Below are 10,573 nucleotides of genomic sequence, written 5' to 3' on the forward strand. Positions count from 1 at the left end.
GGTGGGTGCACATCTCACAGCTGAGTTTTAGTAAAGAAGATTATTCATTATAAATGCAATCCTTTCATTTACCATTGACATCCTTTAGGAAAGATATACATTTATATCTCATAGACTGATTTACAGTCAGCTGATTACATCTGTGTCTCGATTGTATGCGCGGATTCGTGAAATCATAAATTAATTCATTCATTCACACGTTGACCGCCTCAGCAGGACATGCTACAGTTAAACAATGTGCTCTCATCTCTCATCCGAGTGTGTGTGATAAATAGGTGTACTTAAAAGAAAAATGTGTGTGTGTTGTAATAAAGTTTAACTGCAGAGCGCTGTCCGTTTATCATCCAATGGATTATTATCATAAATAATCACAGGCTTTTACGCATTAACAGTGTCAGCAGCTTACTCTCATTCCTGCCTTTTCTGTAACAACGGTGTTGTTTTGGTCTGAATTATGAATTCTAATTAATAATCATTTTAAACTTAAGCAACACCTAACCTGGTTGGGACCAAGTTATGAAGTGGATCAGATCTGAGCGAGTATAAAAGCTCCGCCTCCCGGTGCACTGCACTAACACTGTTGCTGCAATCTCCACCCCTTTCTTGTGCACACGCACGTACTTAAGTTAATTGGCTTGTTTTGATCGCCGGTCATAAGACAGCTCCTGTCTGAAAGGGAATGTTTGGTTAGTTGAAGCCCGCTAACAGAGATTATTCCAATCTAGATTTGTAACATAAGTGAGAAAAATACATACTATTACCAGAAACACACAAAACAGCAACAAAGACACAATGAATGAGAAAAACTCAAAATGCACAAAAATAACAGACGACACCAAAAACACACACACTGAGGAATAATAATTTCTAATAATAATTTAAATAATACCAACAACACACAAAAACAACAAAAATACACCAAATAAGAGAAAAATACACTGAACAAAAAAAACAACAGACGAACAACAACAAAATACCCAAAATTACATCAAAGACACAAAACAATGATAGAAATGATCTTGATTAGAACATGAACTGAAAATACAAGGTTCAGTCTTGGTCCCACATCAGGAGGGCAATGACCATAGATTATAAAAACTATATATATAAATCTATTCAGGAGCCACCAAATAGTGTTTCATTCCACTTATTTATAAAATGAGATTCTTGTTATCGCTCATTTATTCCATCATTATGATCTATAATTATTATTTCATAGAATTCTAAGCAAAATGTTGTAGTTGGACAAAGAGGTTACGTGGATTCGAAAGTAAGTGAAAGAGGTCCTTGACCCTAAAAAGTTTGAGAACCTCTGGTCTAAAACTCTGTGTCCAGGATTTCTTGGGAGAGTTATTGCTGAAGGATGGAGAACCAAACCTTCAACCCAGACCTGCTGCAGGTGGAGGGGTTAAAGGTCACCCCAGAGACCGCCATCCCTGCCTTCATCATCCTCCTACTATTCTACATCTTCATCATGGTGTCCAACGTGGGCCTGGTGGTTCTTATCTCCACAGACCCCAGTCTCCATCAGCCCATGTACCTGCTGCTCTGCAACATGAGTGTCAACGACGCCTTCGGAGCGTCCATCATCATCCCCCGCCTCCTTAGTGACATCTTCCTGCCCATTTCTGCACGGTTCATCCGCTACAGCGAGTGCGTGGTCCAGGCCTTCTCCGCTCACCTTCACGCTAGCTGCGTTCACACCGTGATGATGATCATGGCCTTCGACCGCTACGTGGCCATCTGCAACCCTCTGCGGTACGCCGTCATCATGACTGGCAGGATGGTGTTGAAGCTGTCTCTGAGTGCGTGGACCGTGTCCCTGGTTCTGGTGCTGATCCTCATCGGCCTCAGTGTGCGTCTGTCCCGCTGCCGCTTTGTGGTGTCTCACCCGTTCTGCGACAATGCCTCGCTCTTCAAGCTGTCCTGCGAGAGCGTCGTCATCAACAACTTCTATGGCCTGACGTTCACCGTGGTTCTGCTGAGCTCGTCCCTCGGCAGCATCACGCTCACGTACCTGAAGATCGCCGTGGTTTGCCTTCGTAGCCGGAGCGAGGTGCTGAACAGGCGCGCCCTGCAGACCTGCGCTACGCACTTGGCCGTGTACACCCTCATGTTCGTGTCTGGCTTCAGCATCGTCATCCTTCATCGCTTCCCACAGCTGTCAGACCACAGGAAGCTGGCGTCCATTCTGTTTCACGTGGTTCCACCAGCCATGAACTCCATCATCTACGGACTGCAGATCAAAGTTGTACGACAGAAGATTTTAATCATGTTTGGCAAAAGTACAGGAAGAGACGAGAGATGACTCTGAACATGCCGTTCATACACAACTTCTGTTTGTTGGACTTTATGCTTGTGGCGATTTAGCTTCTTTAGCAGCGGTTTTTCCTTTACCTTCTTCCCACATCTTTTAATTGAACAGCTCTGAGGACAGATGACCAGAGTAGTATAATTTCAATATGGTAAATTGTTACGGTCATAGGTACAATACACCAATAGGTTGCTAACAGAATAAGGCTTTCTTGCTTTCCTTCGGTTCTCGCACATGAGTTCAAAGGTCAAGAGGGATGAAGTCATCTTGACTGATGGTGCAGGCAGCGAGTTTACAGAGATTTAGATTATTTTTCCTGTTTGAGCGTTGATTCCTTGAAAGATTTTTTATGGAAACGTGGTATCGGTCTCCAAGACAGAAATGCTGAGTTTTTGCTGCTTTTGAAACAGTGACCAATCAGCTGATCAGTGGTGTTTCACTTATCGGCCTGTTTAGTGTCCATCTTGTGCACTTCCTACTAAATTTGTAATTTGATTTAAAATAATAGCTTAATAAAAATAACCATGGACCTGGTTAGTGAATGGTGGACTTTGTAAATGTACCTTTTCAAAGTGAGAACTCATACTGTCCTTTTCACACTCAGAAATCTCACTTGCCCCATCAACAATAATAATACATTTTATTTATGAGCGCTTTTCAAAAACTCAAAAACACTTTACAGTTATTAAAGCTATTACACACAAGTCCAAGAAAGAAACTAACAACAATGAAAGTAATGGAGCTCAGCGTAAGTTCAAACAGGAAGACTGGTGTTCTTTCTTTCATTCATTCTCAATCCACACCCCCACTACCTCTATTAGCATTATGGTGTTCAGCTGGTCAAGCCTCCACCACTACTTTTCTCACCCAATTCGCTGCCCAACAAGAGAGAACAGCGGGTGTTGCCACCGTGCTGCTCATGGTGACATATTCTGCTTTTATGCTGCTCAGGCTATATCAGCAGAGCTGTAGCCGAGGCCGAAGGCTTCCTGGACCAGCTGAAAGCCCGTGCTGAGACGGTGGGGCGGGACAGGTAGAGCTGGAAAGCGCGGAGCACCCAGCCGCTACACAGGGGGAGAGAGGAGGTGCTCCACAGCCGTGAGGTGGCGTCGAGTGGTAGTTTTTGGTGAGATGAGCCAAAGACAGGGGTGTCAGCGGTCGGCTTTTGACGGCCGTGGAGGGTGTCGAAGAAGTGTAGTCCCGAGCGTAGGGGCAGGGAAAAACACTCGTTTATTTGGGGTGGTCGACACAAAAAGGATACCAACAGACGAGAGAACCCAGGAAGGGTCCACCTGTGGACTGTTCAGCTGCTGCAGCGAGAAGCTTTTTGAGAGAGAAGAGGTTTTTGAATGCCAACGTATTCTTCGCTCACTCCTTATAGTCTACTTATCGTAGATGGGACCATAGACACACCCATCCTAGATTGACGCTGCCTATTGGAGCTGACGTTTCAGCACAGCCACCATCTTGGAGAGGTCTCAAATGCGCCCGGTCTGCATTTATTTCTACTGAGGAAGGTGTATCCCAAATTACAATAATCATCAAAACGCTCCAAATTTTTATTCGATTTTCACACGGTTTAGTTTGTTACAAATGACAGAGATTTAGTTATGATACAGGACGCTGTAGACATTGAAAAAAATGTGCTTTCATGCTAAAATACTTTGTATTATGCTCTAACAAAGAGGTGGTAGGCTATGGCATATTGGTAAATGTATAAATGAATTAATTTGATATTTTAACGTTTTTGTTTGTCAATTTTCCACTTTCTCTCTCTCAGCTACCCCCTGATTTTTGAATTTAAATGACTGGGTGACAGTCTAGTGTTGTGTTCAAGACCACACTATCCGAGACCAAGACTTGCCCGAGACCAGAATGCACCGAGACCAAGACAAGACCAAGACTTTCGGGAGCCGAGACCGAGTCAAGACCAAGGCCGAGACCAAGACCAAGACCATAAACATTATTTTTTTCAATTTAAAAAAATATATAAATAAATAAAATTATGACAAGGTTCGACAGTTAAAAAACATTCTCTTTTTAATTTTAGTTTATTTTAAATACATTTGATGGACAAAAAAGGTGCCTGCAAAAAATTAACTAAAATATTAAAACTACTACTGCTACTGATAAATTCACAATTATTCTACATATTTGAAAACAATATTTTTATGTCAGCTGAATGTACAGCAAGTGTTTAAAAGTATTTCTGCCAAGAAATAATGATTCTTGATTCTGATTCTTTCAGTTGTGCTGGTCAACAAGTCACAGATTTCACAAGATAATTTTTTAGTTTGAAAAAAGCCTTTACACAGGTTATTTTTATTAATTCACTTAGTTGATATAGTTTAATTTGGTTGCTGTAATGTAACTAGGATATTCAATTAACAAAGGTTTCCAACTGTAACTGTAAAAGTGAAACTTTCTGAAATAAAACTACAAACAAGTTGTCATCAGTGTAAAAAACATAGAGCTACAGGTAGATGTGAAACTAAATAAAACAAACTCAAACCCTGGAACAGTCATGTGACAAATCAATCAATAGTTCTTGTTGAGAATTATTATTATTATTCTGGATACAGTGGAAACAGAAACTATAAAAAATAATTATATTGTGAACCTGTTTATATTGTGGGGAACATATTATATACATAAATGTAATTGGAGTCTAAAGACACAAAAAAAACACCACTTTATAAAGAAAATAGACTAATATAAGACCTCTTTACAGTTATTTGGCTCATTCTGTGATAGTGCAACTCTGCGGCGATGACGCGCTGGTGACGACATAAACCAAGATGGCGGCGGCCCGGACTACAGCCGACATTATGTAATAAAGCCTTAAAAGACATGGATATAATGAAAAGAGTGGATGGACAGAGGCATAAACATGCAAACTTTCACACTGACACACACAGACTTATTAAACACACACGGACCTCAGTAAACACGGTAAACTGAACAGGCTTTACCGCTCGGCTGGCACTAGGACCCAGAAGCAGAGTAAGTGCATCCCCTATCCAGCCTTCACAGGCTGTAATATCATCAGTTTATCATTTTACCAGTTATTAGAGCTACTGTCTTTACCAGGGAGATAATATTTATTACTGGTGATTGTTTTCTGGAGTTTTACTGGGATTTTTTACCGGTGATTAGTTCATATCTCCCTTGCGCTCCGCGGTCCAAACTGACACCGTAGCCATACACGTATGAGTGTGTCACACACGTATGAGTGTGTCACACACGTCACTCAGTCACATTAAGGAAGGTTGTGGTCATTATACGGGGTGGATTAAATAATGAATAAAGGATTGTTTTATCCCGTTCTTCTCCGTGTTATTATCACATTATAAACAGATTTAAAATGATCAGGAATTAGTGCTGGTCTTGAACGGTCTTGACGGAAAATCCCGAGTCCGAGACAAGACCGAGTCAAAATGCTTCAGAGTCCGAGACAAGACCAAGACCTTTAAAATTTGGTCTCGAGACCAAGACCGGTCTTGACCACCACAACACTATGACAGTCCAATACAAACATTTAACATTTGATAAGGTTAACTATCTTTTACAACAGCTATGCATGCTTTGTTCTTGCAAGAAATAAAATAAAGATATTGCTATTATTATATTGCTTTTTATCTAAAAATAAACATTACAAAACCACATATTTTTAAAGTTTTCATTTGTTGATTTTCCACTTTCTCTCAAATACCCCCTGTAGTGCCATCGCGCCCAGTACAGTATGGACAGTCAGAACCGTCAGTAAAAACAAGTATATAAGCATCTGAGTTATTCTATATCATGTCAAATTTTCAGGACATCCCAAACACTTCGGTCTGAAAATGCTTCTAAAATTTTTACCAATTTTTCCATAATTATTCAATAGTTATACTGTACATCTTTAGTTAAATCAGAGGAATAATTTTTTAGATATAGACATTTTAGTGAGAGGGGTACAGTATGTGACGATTTTTACATGTCCTTATTGTTCTTCCATTTTCAGCTTACAATATCTCAGCAACTACACCACATATGAAACTTAAATTTGGTATTGTAATACAGCTCCACCTACTCTCTTTTTCCTTCTTATGCTTTGGCCTTTTATATTTTTGACTTTCACCCTTTGATTTATTTTTAAAGAGTAGTTCCACAGTTTGTTATCCATGAATGAGGGAAATGTCTGTTTGCAGTAAAGATTTGTCCTATAATGTTAGATATAAAATTAACAAATGTTTTCGTGTGTTCAAGTGGGAACAACAAGGTCCGAGTTTTCTACGGTACTTTCTGTGGAAGTAATTTAAGTCTAACTGTCATGCTTGTGTCTTCATAAAATAAGAGCTTCTTAAACATTGCATTTGAATACTTTTATTTTGTGAACTTCGAATAAATAACCTTAATTATTTGCTCTGTGATGTTGAAACATGTAAATAAAACCTGTGCGTTTTGTGAGTGCCGCTGACACTGGGCTGCACTGTAAAGAGAAAGGTGATACACCATGGCGTTCTATTCCAGAGGGCCGCCCACAGACTCTTTGCGTTGGTAATAAATCCTATATTTAAAGAAGAATAAAAAGCCATGATGAGCCCTGGATGGAGTCCTAACTCAGAATTCTGTTGCCTGATGGAAATCAGTCGAAATCGTTTTGTGCTGATGTTGTTTGTGAAGGAAGTAAGAATTAAAAGAGATGGAAAACACCATAGAGCTAGTTATGGAAAAGGGAATGTGAATCTTCATCTGTCTGTGTCATTTGTTATGGCAATTATTATATTCATCATCATATCATCAAATGTGTGTTCATGTGTACAATTTGTCATGTTTTAATACATGATGACTGCATTACTCTTTGCACTTTTTAACAGCTGAGCCATGTTAGATTAAACAGTACAGATCGTATTGTATCCACAGTGCAACTCACTGTGTCTGCTGAAGGCCAAACTCAAACTCACATGCGGATATACACGCACACACACTATCAAGGACAGATTACATTGGCGCCCAACCTTCCTCATAATATACACGTCTTCATCATCCTAAAACGTTTCCACTGTTGTGCATCTGATGCCCTCCTTCTCCTCACCGCAGGCTAGAACTTTTTCTGTTATCTGTATGAAAAGACTAAGCTGTGAAACTGTTAGTTAGTGGGTCTTGCTTTTTGCTCTGCCAGGAGCCTTTTGACCATCAATGTTGGGGGCTGCTTTTCATTCTTACAGGATGGAAGCTTCTTTTGTATTCCTTTTTTATTTAGTGATATAATAAAACTTGATTTTATAAAATCATCAATGCTTCGACTGGACTCCATCATTCAACCAGAGCATAAATCATGTCTCCAAATGAGGTCAACCGCAAATTTGCCGTGACACATTGTTACTTGACTTTCACCATCAAACCCCAAATATGAGCAGACTGATGACAATTACTCTTCATGTGTTTTAAACATACATATCAATGTTTGTTCTGGTACTTTTTTCTTTCTTTTCATATTTATTAAATACTTCTTATTTTGTCACAAATCAATAAAGCACTTTAATATACAATATGTGTGAGTGTTTTTGTACAGCACTTTGAGCCAACAGTTGTTCTAATAGCGCTTCATAAATGTATGGATTTATATCAGGCGTGTCAATGTAAGGCTTATCTTCAACTGTTTGATGCTATAATCTGCTTCTGGAAGATAAACAACCATTCCTATCCTGACAAACGTCTTAAAGATCATAAACACAAACTGTGAAGAGTAATGTATGTTTTAATAAAAAAAAGAAAAAAAGTCCAACAATCGGATTCATTGAGTATAGTAATGTATAGTAAAGTATAATTCTGTATGTGCTGTCCAAACAAACTGAAAGGAGTTTTTACACACATTTCTCCATCTCTACACAGAAGCATCTGATGCCTTATTTAAAATGTGCTGTGCACAGAAACATGAGAAGTAAAAATGAACAAGGATGTGTTTGATGAAACTCCATTAAAAGCTTAAACCATCATCAAAGATGTTTGTGTGTTTTCTCAGACATGGACAACTATTTTGAGTGGCGTCATCAGTAAACACACAAAATGTACTCAAAAAACACAAAAGACGTCAAAAATACACATAATTACAATAAGATAAACAATAATGACTCTTAAATAACACAGAATCACAAAAACACAACACCAATTGACAAATAAAATGAAAGAGAAATATACAAAACCACAACAAAAGTACACAGAATGACAGAAAAAATACATAAAGTGACATCAAAAATACATAAAGCGACATCAAAAATACAGAAAAATGACTCAAAAACCTATGGCTTGAATCTTCATCTGTTGGTATCACTGTTATTTTATCGTCACCATCCAACCCCAAGTTTGTTGGAGTAATTTTTTTTTCTTTCTTTACATATTTAATAAATATTTCTGATTTGTTGTGACTCAATGAAATTCTTTTATATACAGTATGTGTGAGTGTTTTTGTACAGCACTGAGGCTAAACTTCACTTAGTTGATGCTCTATTTGGTTTCAGGAAGGAAAAAAAGTCTTTACTAGCTTTAAAAACAATAAATGGCTCCAAAGTATACACAAAAATAATGGAGAAATATCCAAAACTAACCACAAAAACACTCCAAGCCCTCAATCTTTCCTGTGTTATTGCTCAGATTGTTGATAATATCAAACACTCTCATATTTGTGGGCCTGTCTCTGCTCTAACTGACCCACAGGTAAAGAAGCAGAGGAAACCTAACTGCTGTTCACCACCTTTCTCTGCTCAGAGCGGCGACAGAACACCTTTAACAGAGACCTGCTGATCTCTGCCGACTGTACGCCATAAATGATGGGGTTCAGGCCCCCGGGGACCACGTTGAACAGGATGCCTGACAGTTTTCTATAGTCTGAGTATTGTGGGAAGCGATGCATTATGATGACAATGAAACCACAGGATATCATGATCAGATACACAACCAGGTGGGTGCTGCAGGTCTTCAGGGCTTTGCTGTTCAGAGACTTGCTGTTGCTGGTCAGACAGACAATGGTGATCTTAGAGTAGGTGAGCACCATGGAACCAATGGAGGAGCTGAACAGGAGCACGGTGAAGGTGAGGCCATAGATGTTGTTGATTAACACGCTCTCACAGGAGAGCTTGAAGAGAGAGGCGTTGTCACAGTACGAGTTCATGATCATAACCCTGCATCTGTTGAGCCGGATGGTGAGGCCCAGTAAGATCGCTACCAGAAAGAAAGCCACACCCCAGGCCGACGCCGTCAGCTTCACCACCATCCTGTTGGTCATGATGGTGGAATATCGCAGAGGGTTACAGATGGCCACATAACGGTCAAAGGCCATGATGATGAGCACTGTGTGTGTGGTGGTACCGATAACGTGTGCGGAAAAAGCCTGAACCACACACGCATAGTAAGTGATGTGGCGCTCAGAGGGCGGCAGAAGAAGGTCCATTAATAGACGTGGAAGCAAAACAGTGTTCCCTAAAACATCATTAAATGGCAGGTTACAGAAAAGCAGATACATGGGCTGATGGAGGTTGGTGTCAAATACAATCAGAGCAACAATGCCCACATTTAAAATTATAATGAAGATATACGCAAGCAAAAAGGAGATAAAAGCGAGGTACACATAGTCTTTGTGGACTTTAAAGCCCTCCAACTGAAGAGTGAAGCTGTTGTAGGTGTAGTTCTCCATCAACCTGTAAATACAACACAAACACAAACACACAAGACAAAGAGAAGGCCTTCACAATGAGGACAGAGGAAACCTGCCTTTATAGAAAACCTTCCTCTTTAAGCTCACACGGTCGCTCATTGTTGGACGTGTCCAACACGTCTGACTCTGGACTTCCGTCTTCTCTGCAGCTTTATACTGATGCTCCTTCATCCTGAGGGAATCACTGCATCCACTACACAACACACACACACACACACACACACACACACACACACACACACACACACACACACACACACACACACACACACACACACACACACACACACACACACACACATCCTCAACTCCATGCAAACACTGTCCAGAGCTAAAATCTCAACGTTAGAAGCTGTGGTTACTTTAAGGCTTTTTTAGTACTTCTCTGGTTCAAGGCCAACATCTCAATTTTACACCAAAGCTACTAAAGTTCATCAGCTTGTTGGAATAAATTCCCTCATATAAATCTCAAGCATAAAGTTTATTTTTTTATATTTTTTTTTTAAATTTTATTTCAAATACACATGATTAAAAAATGGTTAAAATGAAAAAAATAAAATAAA

The 10,573-nt window shown here is 39.6% G+C and overlaps 2 protein-coding genes across 2 annotated transcripts; one reads left to right on the forward strand and one right to left on the reverse strand.

Annotated features, from left to right (window-relative positions):
• Positions 1 to 219: 219 nt before the first annotated feature.
• On the forward strand, positions 220 to 4,418 carry LOC114475573 (putative gustatory receptor clone PTE03). Its single transcript, XM_028466505.1, has 3 exons — positions 220 to 227; positions 1,363 to 2,274; positions 4,397 to 4,418. Exons 1-3 carry the CDS (start codon positions 220 to 222, stop codon positions 4,416 to 4,418), a joined length of 942 nt encoding a protein of 313 aa, XP_028322306.1.
• A 4,614-nt stretch (positions 4,419 to 9,032) lies between these two features.
• Positions 9,033 to 9,992, reverse strand: LOC114475291 (olfactory receptor 52N5-like). Its single transcript, XM_028465981.1, has one exon. It carries the CDS (start codon positions 9,987 to 9,989, stop codon positions 9,033 to 9,035), a length of 957 nt encoding a protein of 318 aa, XP_028321782.1. The 5' UTR covers positions 9,990 to 9,992.
• Positions 9,993 to 10,573: the final 581 nt, after the last annotated feature.

Source organism: Gouania willdenowi, chromosome 14 (genome assembly GCF_900634775.1).
Source record: "Gouania willdenowi chromosome 14, fGouWil2.1, whole genome shotgun sequence".
Lineage (NCBI taxonomy): Eukaryota > Metazoa > Chordata > Actinopteri > Blenniiformes > Gobiesocidae > Gouania > Gouania willdenowi.

Excerpts from the sequence above, each read along its gene's own strand:
- LOC114475573 (XM_028466505.1), top strand. Across the intron at positions 2,275-4,396 it reads CGACAGAAGATTTTAATCAT|GTGCCTGCAAAAAATTAACT; the intron begins GTTTGGCAAAAG and ends TGGACAAAAAAG.
- LOC114475291 (XM_028465981.1), bottom strand. The coding sequence starts at position 9,989 with ATGGAGAACTACACCTACAACAGCTTCACTCTTCAGTTGGAGGGCTTT.